General features: G+C 42.3%; 1 protein-coding gene across 5 annotated transcripts in view; it reads left to right on the forward strand.

Moving 5' to 3' along the window:
- LOC112106328 (zinc finger CCCH domain-containing protein 18) overlaps window positions 1-19,481 on the forward strand; it is a 111,268-nt gene that overhangs the window by 63,852 nt on the left and 27,935 nt on the right. For 3 of the 5 annotated variants that reach the window (XM_026663649.2, XM_026663648.2, XM_026663650.2), the window contains exons 3-9: window positions 1,874-1,958; window positions 9,679-9,827; window positions 10,135-10,227; window positions 11,026-11,183; window positions 12,611-12,643; window positions 15,352-15,478; window positions 16,830-17,128. In XM_026663649.2, coding sequence (XP_026519434.1) covers window positions 1,874-1,958; window positions 9,679-9,827; window positions 10,135-10,227; window positions 11,026-11,183; window positions 12,611-12,643; window positions 15,352-15,478; window positions 16,830-17,128 — 944 coding nt within the window. The remainder of the gene's footprint in view (window positions 1-1,873; window positions 1,959-9,678; window positions 9,828-10,134; window positions 10,228-11,025; window positions 11,184-12,610; window positions 12,644-15,351; window positions 15,479-16,829; window positions 17,129-19,481) is intronic. The other 2 variants (XM_026663651.2, XM_026663652.2) reach the window with 1 other exon arrangement.

The following is a 19,481-nucleotide window of genomic DNA, read 5'->3' on the forward strand; positions in this document are numbered from 1 at the left end:
TCACATTATGTTGAATGCAAGACCCATCTTTTTGGGGGGGGAGGGGGATGTTAATTTGTCTGCAGTTTATGCTGTTTGCAGACATTTTTAGCTTGATGGGGAAGAAAAGCTAGCACAAGATTTAAACACATACACCATTTGCAGGCATTTTTTAAAAGGAGATCTGGCCTGAGAGAATCTCGAAAGGAATAGAGTGAAAGAGATATTAAACACTGGGTCCCTGGAGAGCTGGGTTATCCAGAGCCAAGTGGACATTTCTCCTGGTTTCCAGCTGTTACGTTGCTAAAAATACATAAAACGCTTTCCTCATGTAACTTTTCCATTGATGTAATCACTGTAGTTGCTACAGGGATGTCCTGCTTGCCAGTGAGAGGGAAGGTGTCCACAAGACACTCTCTCTATTAAGATGTGTTCCACAGTATGGCAATATTTGCATTTCTTTGAGGTAGAGAAGCTGGGAGAGGCCAGGTAAGGTTCCAACACCTTTTTGGGTGCATCTACACTGCAGCTGGGCATGTGCCTCCCAGAATGAGGAGACAGACACACACTAGCTCTGCTTCAGCTAGCCGTGTAGCCAGGGGTCACGTGGGCAACAGCTTCGGCTTGTTGCTGGAGAACGTACCCAGGATGTCCAGATGGGTTCGTGGGCAGGTGACTAGCCTGAGCCACTGCCCGTGCAACTGCTGGCTACGCTGCTACTTTTAGCATGCAACCTCGAGGAGAGCTAGCACATGTCCATCTGCCCAAGCTGGGAAGCACGCTCCCAGCTGCATAGTAGACATACCCTGAGTCCGAACAGCTGTCATTCGTGCCCCTAGTGCCTTTGATGTCACTTGTCACATGCATTTTTTCTCTCCACTGAACCCCTTTTAAAAAAAACCTCCCTTTGACCTGACAAATCCACGTGGCTAAAAGCTTGTTCCGGAAGAGTTTCCTTTGGGAACAAAAGCAAAGGCCTGCTCTGTGAAGCTACACTTGTTTTATTCTGTGGATAGACATTTCTTTTCATAAATCATATTTGGATCTCTAATCTTTCAGGATGACTAATCTTGAAGGTAACTTGGAGAGCTTCTACGCACTCCATCTTCCTAAGGTTCTCCACGTGCTGCATCATGGCTCTCAATTTATGCTGAGTTCCATTATAAGCCACGCTGCTTTATGACTCGACGCTGAACTCCTGAGCAGTGTTAAAAAATAAAAGGGTAGGAATGGTGGAGAAGGGAGTGTGATTTAACTGCTGCAACAGGGGACTATGAAAACAACAGACTTAACTTCCTCCCTGAAAGGCTGTTCATGAGATTCTGTCACTACACACGATAAAGAGGCATATTCAAATGAGTGTTATAACACAGCAATTGTCCTCCAGAACTTAATATGTAGGTTCCCAACATCTGTATCAGCTCTCCTCATCAGTCACTCTTTCGGGCTGGTCTGTATACAAGAGTCACAGCATTGTAATTAAACATGCATTTTTAAATTGATAAACTAAAGGAGGGACTCAAGATAAATCAGTATGATACAGTTCAGTTGATTTCAGAGTGTCCACTTGGGTTTGTCCCAGTTTAACTAAAACAATTTAAAAACATGGAAAATGGGTGCAACTTAGTACCTAGACAAGGCTTCAGATTCTAAGAAGCTCTTGATGCTTGCAGGATTTCCAGTCTTCCCTGGAACACTAGAATTAATACCCTCCCTACCCTTTCTTAGGCATAGGAAGGTCCACAGTGCGTATCACACTGTTATGTTCCCAGTTGCCCTGGGACACACATTCCCAGGAACTTTGGAGTTGCTGGCTTTGATTTTACTGTGAAAGAGTCTGTGGTTTTCATGATGACTTGACTCTCTTAAGCATCTGTCCTTCTGTGCCTTGCAGGATGATGATCTGGAGGAGGGAGAAGTTAAAGATCCCAGTGATAGGAAAGTGAGGCCGCGTCCCACCTGCCGATTCTTCATGAAAGGTAACAATATACTGCAGCAGAGGGAGTGAATCGAGCTCTCTGTGGCTTCTCTTGTTCAGTTGTGCAAGTGTTAGTCTACCAATCCCATGAGGCATGCTGTCCCAGACAGCACTCAGATCACCTTTCTTTTCCATGGTGGCCAAGTGCTGATTTTACACAGGGAAACATGCAAAATATGTAACAATTGTTCTGTCTTAAGTGCAGAATGCCTCAAATAAAGGATGACTTGCTGCACCTTGAAATAAAAATCTCTTCAGAGGTCCTCTTAATAATCAAATATTGCTTCAAATGTTTTAAAAATATTACATTGTACAAATTAGAGATGGAAAATACTCATTCGTTCTTGTCTAGTTCATGCCCTGCCAGGGCAGAATTGTTCCCTGCAGCTCAATATCCAGGTTACTTCTATAAATCCCAAACAATAGGATTCCACTTCTTCCTTTGAGAGACATTTATTGAAATATCTTTTATTGAAGACAAGGCTAGAAATAATGTTGCATTTCCCTGTAAATGTTAACTTGGTATGTCATGTTCCTTTCCTCTCAGCTCCACCAACACAGATCTGCTCGGTATTGCATTTGATGAATAGTGTCTGCCTTTTTTACCAAGCAATGCGTTGCATGTAAATGTGCTGTTCTGAAATGCAGAACATTTTTAGAAACTGTCCATAAAGAGTTCCCAAGAGGCACAGTGTTAAAGGCAGACGTAGCATCAGGGCTGATTGATTAGGTGAGGAATGGTAGTGTCCCTTTTAGCACAGAACACTGGATTCAGACTGAGTAGGCTACTAGCGTAGTCTAGGAAGAGAAACTTTTCCCCTCAGTATAGAAAATCAAAAATGTGAGACCTATTGAAGTCTGATACAATATAATCTGGATTAATGAAGTTTTAGGTCTTTATGGTCTTCATGATAACAGATCATAATGGCAGAGTCCTCACTGAAGGTGATGACACTAAATGCCGGTGGAGGGATTACTGTGACAATCTGTATGCCTCATCAGAGCCACTTAAAATACAGGACCGCGGAAAGGAGAGTGTGGAGCGGGAGCCATTAATCCTGCAACAGGAAGTGGCGCGTGCTATTTTTATTAATTAAAAAAAAAAAAAAAAAAAAAAAAAAAAAAAGAGCCTGGTAGAACACTGGGGGCAGATAACGTATGAGCAGAATTGTTAAAAGTGATTGATGACCACATATTGATGTAATGTCGAAAATTTGTAGTGATGTATGGATGATTAGAAACTGACCAGATGACTGGACGAATGAAATCCTTCTTCCTGTATCAGAGAAAGGAGACATAACAGAGTGTAGTAACAATCATATTATCTCCCTATTGTCGCACATGAGCGAAGTGATAGAAACAGAAACCACCATAACAAGCCAGTTTCAGAGAGGGAAGAGGCACATGTGAGCAGATCACAAGCATCACATATAAAATGATAGGGATAGGGTCTAAATTAGATGGCCTCTAAATTCCCACTCAAGAAAGAGATCTTGGAGTCATTGTGAATAGTTCTCTGAAAACATCCACTCAATGTGCAGCGGCAGTCAAAAAAGCTAACAGTGTTGGGAATCATTAAGAAAGGGATAGATAATAAAACAGAAAATATCATATTGCCTCTATATAAATCCATGGTACGCCCACACCTTGAATACTGTGTGCAGATGTGGTCGCCCCATCTCAAAAAAGATATATTAGAATTGGAAAAGGTTCAGAAAAGGGCAACAAAAAGGAGCAGCTTCCTTATGAGGAGCGATGAATAAGACTGGGACTTTTCAGCTTGGAAAAGAGACGACTAAGGGGAGATATGGTAGAGGTCTATAAAATCATGACTGGTGTGGAGAAAGTAAATAAGGAAGTGTTACGTCCTCTCATACCACAATAAGTAGGTGTCACCAAATGAAATTAATAGGCAGCAGGTTTAAAACAAAAGGAAATATTTTTTAATACAACGCACAGTCTGTGGAACTCTTTGCCAGAAGACGTTGTGAAGGCCAAGATATAACAGGATTCAAAAAGAACTAGATAAGTTCATGGAGGATAGGTCTATCAATGGCTATTAGCCAGGATGGCAGGAATGGTGTCCCTAGCTTCTGTTTGCCAGAAGCTGGGACTGGATGACATGGGATGGATCACTTGATGATTCCCTGTTCTGTTGATTCCCTCTGGGGCACCTGGCATTGGCCGCTGTCGGAAGACACGATACAGGGCTAGATGGACCTTTGGTCTGACCAAGTATGGCCGTTCTTATGTTCTTATCCATTATATCATTAAAAAATGCAAGGAGTTTAATCACCTATTGATCATGTGTTTCATTGACTACTCAAAAGCGTTGATACCTTCTGACATGACTGTCTTTGGAGGATACTGGCAGACATGGGGATTCCAAAACATCTCAATGAACTCATTGCAAGTCTCCACTGTCAATAACAGACCACAGTGCGAACAGCAGCAGGTGGTAGCGACTGGTTTTCCACTGGGTGAGACAAGGGCGTATTCTGTCCCCAAGCCTTTTCAACATGTATGCAGAATTAGTTACAAGACATGCCCTGGAAGGTTTTGACAGAAGTGGAAGGAGCTGGGATTTCATTAGCAGACACCTCTTAACCAGTCTGAGATAGCTGATGACACAATGCTCTTTGCTACAGCCACTGAGGGAAAGCAACAGATGTCGGAGTCTGTTGTACTATGGACTATCCCTGAATGAAGTGAAAATGAAATGCATGCACATTGACATGATTAACAAAAACAGACTACCCGGACAGTACGATTACATCACGTTGTAGAGGCAGTCGAGTAATTATCTGGGCTCATACATACCAACCAAGGAGCCTGTTCCAAAGAAATCAGAACATGACTAGGAATGGCTCATCAAGTAATGGCCTCCCTTACAAAAGTTTGGAAACACTGTGGCATCTCAACATGTACAAAGGTTCGATTGGTGAACAGCTTAATTTTTTCCATAGTGACTTATGGATGTGAATTGTGGGAAACTAATGCTGCTGACAAGAAGAAAATTCAAGCCTTTGAGATGTGGTGCTGTCAAAACCTCGTGCATATCTCCTGGATGGGAAAACTAAGACACATGCATATGTTAGAAATATATTGGAGACGAGCAGACCCTGCTGTCGGAAATCAATAGGCACAAACTTATGCACGTTGGTCCCATCAGGCACAGAAATGGAACTAACCTCAAAAGTGGCAGGTCATCGTAGTAGAGGACGACCAGCGAGTGGATGGATAAATAATTTGTGGCAGATCAATTGGAGGTCAACCGCTGAGTGTTCAAAGCTAGCTAGAGATCGAAGGCGTCCAAAAATTCTGCTACAATGTCTCCAATATTCAGACATGGTTAAATGGATTTTACTTACTTAGGTCTTTATGGACTGGGATTAAAGAGGAGTGCTATTGAGTGAAAAACCATATTTTTAAGAAACAAATTTTCTTGCCTTTGTTACACACAACACCTGAGATTAGTAAAACAAAGGTTTAAAAACTAACTTGTTTGTGCTTTCTGCTTGCTTTTTGCATTTCCTCCATCTTGACCATTGGAAATAAACTAACCAGTTTCGCTTTCAAGGTCTCATATGCTAGCACATTGTTGCAAAGACTGCGGAGAATGTTTAAAAACTAAAATCTGTTTCCATGGAATTTCTTCAAAAGATGTGGAGACTTGGTTTTGTAAAGCCTTGTTTATAACAGTATTTAATATGAACCATATTAGACTGAGTTCCTTCAACTTCCCCTTAAAGTTGCGTTCACCCAAATGCTTTTGTTTTAGTAGAGATGGTAAATGAAATAAACTAACTAAAATAAAGCTAGAAAGGGCGGAGTGGGAAGACTTGCTTTCACTGCTATGTTAAACAAAGAATACACAGGGATTTGTTTGGGATTTTTCCAAGAGCTGAGCATTAAGTGTAGCTCACCTGTGTTGTTGAATGGCTTCCTGTGTCTAATTGTTTGTTTCCTGTCATGAGTTTGGTAGTGTTATCGCAGGAAGGGGTGTGTTCCTCTGTTTGAACCAGGTGAGTTTTCCCTGGGTGGGGTTGTTTGTCCTTCATTTTTAGTGTTGTTTAATCAGATTACATCCCAATGCATCACAGAATTATTGTAATCACCAGGCCCTTATCTCAGTGTGTGAAAATTCAGATTGAATTACGTCAAGCTCTTTTGCCAAAGATACATTCCTTTGATTTCAGCTTTGTTTGGATGACCTTGATTTCCTCTCTGTCTTCCCCGGTACAGGAGATCTATAGAAATATTGCTGTCTAGGAGCCAAGCTAAAAGCATCATTGTGGGACCTCGGATGCTCCAATTCTAGTCTCTGGTCTCTCTCAGGAATTAATTGCAAAGTGTCATGTCGTGTGGCCACGTCAGTCCATTTTGATAAATATAACTGATTCTGTGAAATGTGTGTTTATACCCATCCTAGTGGAACACGTAATTCGTAGCCATTCGACCACATGCACAAGAGCCTCTTACTTGCCAGAGTAACTCTTGCACTTGACATATTTCAATAAGAAATAAAATATGGTCTGTGTAGATTCTTATTAATGGTCCCAGCATTCAACTTTCAAATCCTTTATACATTTACTGGAAATTAGGGCTGTCGATTAATCACAGTTAACTCACTCAATTAACTCAAAAAAATGAATTGCGATTAAAAAAATTAATCATGATTAATCGCAGTTTTAATTGCACTGTTAATAGAATACCAATTTAAATTTATTAAATATTTTGGATGTTTTTCTACTTTTTTATATATATTGTATTCTGTGTTGTAATCGAAATCAAAGTGTATATTTTTATTACAAATATTTGCACTGTAAAAATGATAAAATAAATAGTATTTTTCAATTCACCTCATACGAGTACTGTAGTACAAGGGTCGGCAACGTTCGGCACGCAGCTTGCCAGGGTAAGCACCCTGGCGGGCCGGGCCAGTTTATTTACCTGCTGACGTGGCAGGTTCGGCCGATCGCGGCCCCCACTCGCCGCGGTTCGCCATCCCGGGCCAATGGGGGCGGCGGGAAGCCACGGCCAGCCCATCCCTCGGCCCGTGCCGCTTCCCGCTGCCCCCATTGGCCTGGGACGGCGAACCGCGGCGAGTGGGGGCCGTGATCGGCCGAACCTGCCGCGTCAGCAGGTAAATAAACTGGCCCGGCCCGCTAGGGTGCTTACCCTGGCGAGCTGCGTGCCGAACGTTGCCGACCCCTGCTGTAGTACAATCTCTTTGTCGTGAAAGTGTACCTTACAAATGTAGATATATTTTTTTGTTACATTACTGCACTCAAAAACAAAACAATGTAAAACTTCAGAGCCTACAAGTCCACTCAGTCCTACTTCTTGTTCAGCCAGTCGCTAAGACAAACAAGTTTGTCTACATTTACAGGAGATAATGCTGCCCGCTTCTTGTTTACAATGTCACCTGAAAGTGAGAACAGATGTTCACATGGCACTTAGCTGGCAATGCAAGGTATTTACGTGCCAAATATGCTAAACATTCGTATGCCCCTTTGTCCACCATTCTAGAGGACATGTTTCCATGCTGATGATGCTTGTTTAAAAAAAAATGTGTTAATTAAATTTGTGACTAAACTGCTTGGGGGGAGAATTGTACATCCCCTGCTCTATTTTACCTGCATTCTGCCATATATTTCATTTTATAGCAGTCTCAGATGATGATCCAGAACATGTTGTTCGTTTTAAGGACACTTTCACTGCAGATTTGCCAAAACACAAAGAAGGTACCAATATGAGATTTCTAAAGATAGCTACAGCACTCAACCCAAGGTTTAAGAATCTGAAGTGCCTTCCAAAATCTGCGAGGGATAAGGTAGGGAGCATGCTTCCAGAAGTCTTAAAAGAGCAACACTCCGCTCCAGAAACTACAGAACCCGAATCACCAAAAAGGAAAATCAACCTTCTGCTGGTGGCATCTGACTCAGATAATGAACATGAACATGCATCAGTCCGCTCTGTTTTGGACTGTTATCAAGCAGAACCCATCATTAGCATGGATGCATATCCCCCGGAATGGTGCCTGAAATATGAAGGGATATGTGAATCTTTAGCACATCTGGCACATAAATATCTTGTGATGCCGGCTACAACAGTGCCATGAGAACGCCTGTTCTCACTTTCAGGTGACGTAAACAAGTGGGCAGCATTATCTCCTGCAAATGTAAACAAACTTGTTTGTCTGAGCGATCGGTTGAACAAAAAGTAGGACTGGGTGAACTTGCAGGCTCTACAATTTTACACTGTTTTATTTTTGAATGCAGTTTCTTTTGTACATAATTCTACATTTGTAAGTTCAACTTTCATGCTAAAGAAATTGCACTACTTGTGTTAGGTGAATTGAAAAATACTATTTCTTTTGTTTTTTTACAGTGCAAATACTTGTAATCAAAAATAAATATAAAGTGAGCACTGTACACTTTGTATTTTGTGTTGTAATTGAACTCAGTATATTTGAAAATGTAGAAAACATCCAAAATATTTAAATAAATGGTATTCTATTATTGTTTAACAGTGCGATTAATCACAATTTTTTAAATCGCTTGACAGCCCTACTGGAAATATACTATCCTTTCTTAATGAGTGAAGTCAGTTTTATAAAGTTCCTGAAGGGGGCACACTAACCCTCTTAGAAAACATGAAAGTACCAAATGCCTCAGGTTAACTTACTCAGTGTTATCTTTGATCGCATATAAAAGCTCACAGTTAACTTAGTGTCTTGGCAATGGACAGCCTTGGAGACTGAATGCCCCTTTAGCACAGAATTGATACAACACAGGCAGTGTCAATGTAACTTTCCTTTGTGTGTTGTCCTGCCAATGTGTCTCCACCTTAACTTGAAGGGACCACCTTTAGGGGTGAGAAGGTAGTTAAATTTCTGTGTCCCATTAACGTTTAATCACTAATGCTGAGACTGCCAATCAAGGTTGCAGTTATAGTGGTGGTTGTGTGACACAGACACCTGTCAGGATCTCTACTGAAGGTCCATCAAATGATTTTGTGTGAGCAGCTAAATGGAAAAGCAAGTTCTGTTACCTACTAACCTGAGCTAAATTCAGACCAGGAACTAGGCCATATCCATATTGCATTACAAACATCTGAGTTCCCCATGGGTACGATAACTTCAGCTAACCCACTGCAGCATCATAGGTGGACTTTCAGAGGAGCTGATATTAAATTTTGTCTCTGGCCCCCTGAGAATGTTTCTCCTGCTCCTGTGCAGAATCAGCTATTAGAGGAGCTTGAGTTATATTTTTCCTCCCCGCCATCGGCCTGTGTATGTAACTCAGACTGATGCCTTTAAACTTCCTGCTGGGTTATTTAGTTTTGAGCTATAAAAGTTCCTAACTATGCTCTAAGCACTTTTTACTTATAAACGTGCACACAAAACTCTCTGGATCACTACCCACATAGACAGCCCTCCCACCCTACCAGAGTAAGTGTCTCGGGTTTTCGCTCACCCGTGATCCCAACTGAATTCATCTCTCAGGGAAAGCCCAGGCAAAAAGGCTTTGCTGGGTGCCCTGAAAGTAAGTGACTGTGAACCAAGGTGGGAAGCAGAAAGGTCATGTCTCTGAAAATCCGAGATGTTCTCTCCTGGAAGACTTCAGATAGTTCTGGAGCAGAACAAGATACCAGAGCTTCCAGGTGTTTAACTGTTCTGTGCAGCGTTTGAATGAGATGTCTGTGCTTTTTCACAGGTCACTGTACTTGGGGAATGAACTGTAGGTTTATCCATCCTGGTGTGAACGACAAAGGGAACTACTCCTTGATCTCCAAACCAGACCCTTTCTCACCCAATGGTGCTCCTCCCATTGGCCCTCACCCACTGATGCCAGCAAACCCTTGGGTATGAAAACATCGCTTTGCATTTGCGGCTTCTGTGTTTTTTGCTTGTTTAGATCTGCAGATACATTGCAGGCGATGACGGATGTGTTAAATTTGGGCCGTTAACTTAGCAAAATCAAATGTTCTTGTGGGATGCATACATTTTAAGAAGGCGCTTTTTACAACCTCTAGTAAATGGCAATAACTTTTCAAGTGTGCCCTGCTGATGTTTCGCCTGGATATTCGCAAACGTTCACAAAGCACAATTTTCCAACTAGTTCTAATATCAGCCTGTGTCTTTTTCCCTTTCCTTCTCATTTTCCTAACAGGGTGCGCCTGTAGTTGATGAAATTTTGCCCCCACCCCCTCCAGATCCTCCAACAGAAAGTGCCTGGGAGAGAGGACTCCGGCATGCTAAAGAGGTAAAGTGTTCTTTAAGAACTACAATAACTTCTTTCGCTCAAAGTCAGCCTATGGGTATCATTGGTGGCAGAAGGACAATATAGTCAAAGCCTCTGGGAATGACTTTCAATCTCTCAGTGGTCTCTCCTCTCTGCTCGGTGGAGGCGGTTAAGAAGAGTCCGAGGGCGTAGCCGCTACTTTCAGTCTGATTTGTAAGATGTTTCCATGACACTAACTTTGAACCTTTTGGTGGGATGTGTAACTTTATCCTTTTTTCTTTGGGGGAGTCTGTTTTGTGTGTTTAACCCAGCAGTCACCTTTGTGTGATATAACATGGCAATCCTCTGGTCAAGAAGAGCTGGTTTCCAGCTCTTTCTCCCATCAGCACTAGCCAGTGGAGATCGCTCCTGAGCAGGGCCCAGGACACCGGAGTCAACCCGCCAATACAGCAGAACTGTTTTCAAGCTGGTACAGTGTGCCATCGCCTCTCTGCTGTTTCCTGTGGTGCTGGCAGGGTGAACCCCGTTTTGTTCAGCTAGGAAGCTGTGGGTTTAACTTTCTCGAGAGCCTTTTAGTGATCCCATCAATTTGGCTGTCTTGATTCATCTTTGTGAGCTAACAGGATAGTGAAATATTACATGTCTTGCTTCAAGTAGATATCCAAACCCTAACTGTTCATGAGAATTGAACAGGAGAGAGACAGGTTAATTAGGAAGCAGGTCCCTCACTGGGGCTGATGTGCCATTAGTAAGCTGAACTTTGCCCTCCATGCCTCAAGCTTGTTGCTTCCTTAAGTCTTTTATTGTGCCTTGTGACAGGTATTAAAAAAGGCAACAATAAGAAAAGAACAAGAGCCTGATTTTGAGGAGAAGCGGTTTACAGTGACCATTGGAGAAGATGAACGTGAATTCGACAAAGAAAATGAATTTTTCCGGGACTGGAATTATCGCATCACTAGAGATGTCCGAGATCCAGCGTAAGATGTGGCTTTGTGCTTGCATCCTTGCTTTTTGGAGTGGATGAGTGGGAAGTAATCCCTACATGTCTGTTTGCAGTTAACCTTTCGCTCCAATTGTGTAGAAATACACAGCCCTCTGAAGATTAGCCACATTTATGTAACAACATCAGAAGCACGCCAGCAAAAACCATAGGTTCTGCTATTACTTGGCATGCCTCAGCTTGGTCCTAGTTCAAAACCAGTTTTCCTTCTAAGCTTTTTTAGCTTTATTCCTTCCGAGTACTTTGCTCTTGTTTCTTCAGAGCCTAGTATGCCAATTTGATTGTCCAGTTGCGTATTGAATTTGTCATGTTAGTTTGGGCTAGTGATTTGTGTTCCTTTGGTACACACACACACACACACACACACTCTCCTGCTCACCATATAAGAATGCATTTGCCAAGTCTTGGTGCCAGCCAGTTTGACTGTGGAGGAAATGAAACTGGTTGGTTGTTAGGCGCAGATTTGCCCTGGAATTAAACATAATTCCTTTTCCACATTTTCACTATGAGAGGGACCATGCACCCAATTCTGCAGGTAGTTGCAGAACAATAACTCCCTATATACAGTAAGAGCTAACATCAGTCATTCGGTAACCTGGTTTTATTTGATTCTCACCTTAGCATATCTACAATGTTCCTCAAGTGGCATGTGACCAGGATTCATCACCAAATTTGGTCCACTGGTTGGATCGTTAGCTTCCCTGGCCCGGGACGGGTACTGATGGGGAGCACAACATGAACACTGATCCATGCCCCCCTATTTGATTCTGAAAAACTTTCATATGTAACCAGTACATGTTGTCCCTAATATTATTAACAGGTTAACTACAATGCAGGTATTACAGATTCTTAAATTTCTAAATAGACAAAGCCTGGATCGATAATTTCAGCCTGGGTTTTAACATTGTGTAAAACCTATCTTCTTAAATCTACAAGTATTCAGGTGGTTATTTTACAGTATTGCAGTAGTACTCAGCAGAGACCCCATCAAAATCAGTGCCCCATTTTGCTAGGCACTTGTACTCTCCTTAAACATAGTCAGTTTAACATTTTACTTGTGTGCAGCAGAGTTGAACAGAATTTATAAAACTAGTATGGATTGAGTCCTGAAAAAGTGATCATCCAGTTCATTCAGGAAATTGAAGAGGAACAGTTCTGTGTAACCAGATTGATATAAGAAATAACTTCTCCTTAGCAAGCTTTGTATGTTGAGTCATTACATTTAAGTTGGAAAATGTCAGCAATTTTTAAGCCCTTAATCATTGCAAGAGCCAAGTAACATATCGCAGCAAATCCTAACTATTGAATTTTTAGATCATAATGTTGATAGCGTGATTGTTTTGTGACATTCAAAGATGGCTAAATAGTTCATGAATTTTTTTTTTCTCTTTTAAAAAATTATAGGGAGGTGGACGTCAAAGAAAATGTTAACTATGGGTAAGTCGTTTTTTTTTCTGATTTCAATACTGTACCAACATTTTCTGTGAGAAAATGAAAATGTTCCCTTAATTTTCTTCTGTTTTGCTTTTTCAAATTTCTTAGGCTACAGACAATTGTCACAAGGTTGGCTGCAGCTGATCAATTGTTTGTATATATTTTCATTTTTGGATGCTGCCACTTGTTGGTAGCAGATTATAAAATTTGAAGTTATGTCCTTAATTTTATAAATACACCTAGAAGGCAAAACAGTGGTGTATGTTTCTATAAATACAAATTTACATAAATACCTTACAGGGAAGGGAGTGGAGAACATTGGGGTGGGGCTGGGTTGAAAAGTCAATTTCTCCCTTGATGTAGTTTAAAATACCTTTCTGTTTTTGTTCCTGAAAACCATGAGTCACTGAACCTGTTCTTTGCTAGCGGTGCAAGAATCTAGAACTGAATTCAGTACCTGGTACCTGTAATTTGGAGCTGTATTATAAGTTTGGGGGGAGGGATAGCTCAGTGGTTTGAGCATTGGCCTGCTAAACCCGGGGTTGTGAGTTCAATCCTTGAGGGGGCCACTTAAGGTCTGGGGGCAAAATCAGTACTTGGTCCTGCTAGTGAAGGCAGGGGGCTGGACTCGATGACCTTTCAGGGTCCCTTCCAGTTCTATGAGATAGGTATCTCTCTATATATCTGTCTATCTATCTATATGTCATCAGCATCTTAAAGTGGAAATCTTAAGCTATGTAGAAGTGTTGAAATAAATACATATAATAACTTGGCTCCTAGGATAGCACTCAGATCTCACTCTGCCCTAGCTTTTTGGCCACTTATATTCTACCGAGGCGTGTCAGTGGTGGTGGTGGTGTTACCCTTCCTATCTTTCAGTACGGGCTACTGAACTGAGTATGGGATTGGAAGACAGAGCTCTTGATTTCTAATCTTGGCTTTGCCACTGACCCCTGTGGCCTTGGAAGTTACTTGAACCCTTACGCCGGGGGGGAATTCGGCACTAAAAAATTTAAAATTCGGTGCATAATGTTTTAAAATTCTGTACATCTTATTTGCCAAAATAACACAATATAATCACGTCAGTTTCAATTATTTTTGTAATTTATTGCAAAATATCTGTCAGCATGTATGTCTGTAACAGCAAAAAAGATTCAAGAAATATTTTTTGACAAATCGATTCCTTGCTAGGCATATTCTAACAGAACTTTTAGTAGTAATTCATTTAAAGTACAATACAGAACTGCATTTCCTGCACCCCCCAGAAGCAGTGCAAAGGCTGGGGGAGTCTGGGTAACGGAGAAGTTGAGGGAGAGGGAAGTAATTGCTGGGCCGGAGTCTGGGAGTGAACCTGGAGGGTTGTTGGGTGTGGCTGGGAAAAGTATGGAACCGGGGTTTTTTCCGCAGCGGGGAGGAGGAGGAATTGTTAGGGAATTGGGGAGCCTCCCCCATGCTGACCCCAGCCTCTCCCATTCAGTCAGGCACATCTGCCACGTCCCCATGCACTCCCACTCAGCCACTCCTCTCCCCCCTTTTACTATGTGACAGTGCACCCCCACTCCTGTTCAGTCCCTGTCACCCCACTAGCTCCTGTGCCCCTACCCCAATCTGTCTCCCCCATGCCTTTCTGAACTCCAGTCTATATGACCCCCAGCAGCCCCGTGTGCCCTGTGCTGTTCGTCTCTCCCCCCCCCCCCAATATCCCTTGCCTCCTCATCTGGCCTCGCGGACAGGGTACCGTGAGGAAAGCAGCCTCTCTTCCTCTCTCTCCATGGCTGGCTGCTCTGGCCCTGGGTCAGCTGCCCTCTTCTGGTGCAACAGCAGCCCCTGGTATGTGAAAGGTGTAATTGCAGCACCTCCCCGGCAGAATGTGTTTTCTGAAAAGAAAACAGAATTTGCTGGGGAACATGAATTCTGCGTGTACACAGTGGTGCAGAATTCCCCCTGGAGTAAAATAAACTCTTTACCCATTTTCTCATCTCTAAAATGAGTATAATACTTGCTCCCTGCCATCTGATTTGCAAGGATGAGTTATTATTGGGTACATGCCATAAAGATACCAGATAGTATTAGTAAAGCTGTTCTAACAGAGGAAGCTTTGCATACTAGAGGACTGGTGGCTTTTAGACTCTTCGCCCCATAAGAAAAGTGTCTGCATGTGGCATATTTTTCTCTCACTAGAAAGCTCTGCCAACATGCTTATTCCTGGCACATTCACAAATGTCATATACCCATCACCTCTGCGGACACAGCAGTAGGAGACTCCAGGGTCTGTCCTACTTTCCATGTCCATGGGTAACCTCCCTTGGTGGGAGTTGCACATGTGTACTGGGGAGAAAATATGCTAAACTCTAAATGGGTGGGGGGGAATTGTGCTCTGTTACACCAACATAAATATATACGAAGTAGCCTCTGTAGAAATCAAATGAAGTTACTCTAGATTCACTCCAGTTGAACTGAGAGCAGAATTTGACCTGTAGAGTTATGTATGTGTATGAGAACATGCTTTTCTAAGTTTTGTTTTATTGTAATATTTAGAGGCTTTCTGAACCTCTCCCCAGATACATATAAGTGAACCATTTTATGCAGTAATAAATCTCTGAATATTTTCCCCTGTCAATATGCTTAGCGTTTTCATTTATAAATGCAACCATTTTCCTAATGTGCAAATGATATTTACCTGTTTAATCTTCTCCCCTTTCTCAATATAGGCTTGATTCCTATACAGATCCCTATTACGATTATGAAATAGAACGGTTCTGGCGTGGTGGGCAATATGAGAACTTTAGGGTGCAATACACAGACCCAGACCCATATCGTAACTACCGAGTAAGTAAGGTAACATGCACCCTCTCCTAAGCTTTGCACTCTCTCTTCCTCCAGGTACTTCACATACGTTTGTTTTCAATTACCATATAGGACGTATGTTGGCATTAGATTTTTTTCCTCTTTTGGCAGACTGTGTAGACGAGACTTTTCCTTAATCTCTAAAACGATTCAATCATTCATTATTTATTTAAGTTCTGGTAATGTGCAGAGCACTGAACAAGACCAATATACTGGCCCTGGCCTGCTGAGTTCACACTGTGCCTTTTAGATAAGGCAGAACTTAGTGGCACAACCCAGCTGAAGGAGTTAGTTTGGTATCCTTTGTCACTTACATCTGGGGGTGGAGAAGGCATTTGACAGATGGGGGTAGTGTTTGGGGGCCTTGCAAAGAAGTGAGTCTAAAGGAGGGATTTGAATGAAGACCAGTCTGCATGAGCATTGTCCGCTGGGACAGAAAGAGACGGATGGATATGGGCGTGTGTGTTATGTACACAAGTAAACTCTCACCAGGATGAATGGGTATTTAAGAAACGTAATACCCATTACTATAACTGGGCGTTGCGTACAGTGGTCACTTTGCATTGAGATGAGGGAGGCAGCAGCTTTGACTGGTCTGCCGCTAGAATCCAGGGGGAATCGACTTGCTTGTAGAATGAAAGGTCAGAGTGTTTTCATTGAAAACATTCTTATTTCCGTTCCGTATTCCAAGGGCTATATAGGCACCTGTTGCCAGGTCACAGACTGCAGTGCCTTGGGACACATTGGTAATGAGAACTAATTTTGCCCGACGCTAAGATTTTCAGCTGTATTTGTTATACAAAAGAACAGCAATAGCTGTTTTTTTTCCTGTAAACTCAAATAACACTTTTCTAATCTGAACATCACGGAAGTCTTAAAGTGGCCAGTCCTCAGTGCAATTTTTGGTGCTATATCATCCGATTTTTTTATATTCTGCTCATTTGCAAAATTCAGGAATTGCTAATGGGTCAAAGTAGCAACGTGAGGCAGTGTGATCGTCTACCTAAGATAGGTGAACAGCCACATACATATTACTTTCTTCTCAAGGGAAGCCTTCTAGATAATGGACCATGTTCATCATTGATGGCTCTGTTGCCATTAGTGAAGTTAGATGAACCTGATGCTGTGTTTTATGTCTTTATACAGCTCCTAAGTAATTCTGAAACATTATGGCAAACACAAACTCCAATTGTCCCCCTGATGCCCTGCCGTAACTTTGGCGAGCTAGTATAATTGTTTCCAATTTGAGACTTTAAAACCTCTCACTTTCATTAGTGAGGAGATGTAACCATGGAAGTGATGTAAAAGTGTCTTGTTTGTTTGTTTGTTTTGTTTATACAAGGAAAGAGAGAGAGAACGGGAAAGGGAAAGAGAGAACCGACAGCGGGAGCGGGAACGGGAACGAGAGAGAGAACGGGAGCGGGAGCGACGACAGAGAGAGAGAGAACGAGAGAGGGAACGGGAGCGTGACAAGGAACGCCAGCGAAGGAAAGAAGAGTGGGAGAGAGAGAGGGAGCGAGTGAAGAGAGATGAAAAAGACAGACAACACAGAGACCGGGACAGAGATCGAGACCGGGACAGAGAGAGGGAACGTGAAAAGGAAAAAGAAAAACCAAAACCTAGGTCACCGCAGCCGCCAAGGTATGTGCTCCTTTATTGATGCTTGGTTTTGTTTGGTACTGTTTTAACTGTGGATTAACCAGAGATGCACCAAACAGGGAGAGGGGATGTATGCTCTTTGGATCTCTATTGTCTGCTGCCCTAAGTAGGAAAAGCAGTAGTTCCAAGGGATGTGCACTAACCATAGGGAGTGCACATCCAGCCAGTAAATGGAGCTAAAGCAACATCAGATTAGAGCTTCAAGGGCATTCACCATTGCAGGCTGTACATAGAGAAGAGAACTTCTGGGTGGAAGTGTTCAAGGTGTCTTTGGTACGTACCTGGGAGGAGTCTAGCCTGTATAGAGCTGTGGAGTCCAGAGCCACGGTAACTGAGTTTAATGTGCCTCTCAGAAGTCTAGCTGGCTGAGCACAGGACATGGAAGCATTGACATCGGCTCCTTCTGTGGCCTTGGCAAATGACTCTTGGCAAGAATCCAGGATGGATTGGGCATTTTTAAAAATAACAAAAATATCCAGCGTTCTAGTTAATACTAAAAACAAAAAGGGGATTGGAAGGCATGTAAAGCCTCAATTTTCAGGGATTAAGCCAATCTCTGTTATGAATTAGGATGAGATTTCCTGGGGGGGCTGTTTACTCAGATCTGCCAGTTGCAGGGTTTCTTGCACCTTCCTCTGAAACCTCTAGTGCTAGCCACAGTCAGAGACCGAGTACTAGATCCTGCATGGGAATTCCCATGTTCCTGTTTCCCAATCTGTCAACTACATTACTGCCTACACTAACTCACAAGTGGGTTTGGATTAACTATAAAGCACTATGTAAATATTAGAGCTGATCGGGGGGGGAAATGGAATTTTCATCCCTTGGGAAATTCTGATATTGCAACACCTGTTTTCATCCTATGTCAGGGAAAAAATAAAATATCAAAACCGTTTGCAAAATTAAAAGTTCAATAAAACTTCAATTCAGAAATGTTGAAATATTTGGGAAATGGGTGGGAGATGTAGTCAAGGAGCAAGGCTCATGGGGGAAATGGATGCCTGAGGGACCCAGAGCTGCATCTCCTGCGATGCACTGCGGTCTCGCCCATCTCTCCGGGTGGCTGAGCCACAATGGTGCCTCAGTCCTAGAAACTGCAGTGCATCATGGGAGAGTTAGTCCATCTGAGGAGCTGGGCCTCTAGGGGTGAATAGAGACCATGAGTGACCCAGAACTACATCTCCCACGTAGTACTGCTGTGATTCAAGTAGGTGCAGAGATTAATGTCGACCCAACCCAAAATGAAACACTTTTAGGTTTTCCTGACAGAAAATTTTGATGTATTTTTAAATGAAATCCCATTTTCCAATAGGAAAACACTTTATTAAGAATCTTTCTACTATCCCTAATAAATACGAAGTGTTCAAGTGCCTTATCAATATGGTTATATTAATGTAAAAAACTGCAGTTAAAACGTAGATGTTAGAAGTATTGAATATAAATATGCAGTTTAATTACCTCAGTTGCCACTCGTTCATCTTAGGCTGCTGGTTCACATTCGCGCTAGGTCCGTGATGGCAAAGATCTTGTCATCTATAATTGTTTGACTCATGATGCAAGTTGATTACCTCTCTTCTAAAATGCCCGTGTTGGTCTTGTTTGTCATGACTGATCTAATGACTGTGCCCACGGGCACAGATGTGAGACTACAGGCTGAATGGCGCCATGGAGACTAAACTACCTTCTGTGGCGCTAAAGGTAGTTCTGCCCCAAATCAGGGGTAGGACAGCACGTAGAAACTTTCACCACTGCTGCCCAAGGACTTGCTGGGGATAACTATGGCACTCTTCACCAACCTTAAATTCAATTAACCGCCTCCTCCTCAAAACCGTTCATGGGTCTGAATAGTGGACACTATCACCATAGCAGGCAGCTTAGACTCATGGTCTTGTGGTACTCTTCTTGATCTTTACACACTTTATGGATTTGATTTTTCCCAGCGAACAACCTCTCGTGGTTCACAGTGATCTGTGAACTACATATTGACTCTCTAAACCAGATTTCTTCCAGATTAGGTCTGTATCTGATAAATAAAGAAATACAGCAGGGGAAGCTGTGGGTATTCCTGGCCTTATTTTCATCTGGTACAAAGCACACGGATCCAAAGGGTTCCAATAATCTGATTGCTTTTGGCTTAATATCTGCTATTTCTAGGAACTGTTGATTGACAAATCTACTTGTTCAGACCCACTCCTGTCTCAGCCAGTAATTACAAGAAATACATAGATAAAGGTCAAGCAAAGGTTCTACCAGAAGTTATGGGGAAAACCAAACAGGAACTTGTGTTGGCTTCATTTGTAGGTTGGTTTAAAACCAAAAACAAATCACCTCCCCA

This window comes from Terrapene carolina, unplaced genomic scaffold, assembly GCF_002925995.2.
Source record: "Terrapene carolina triunguis isolate 2854851 unplaced genomic scaffold, T_m_triunguis-2.0 Scaffold33891, whole genome shotgun sequence".
Lineage (NCBI taxonomy): Eukaryota > Metazoa > Chordata > Testudines > Emydidae > Terrapene > Terrapene triunguis.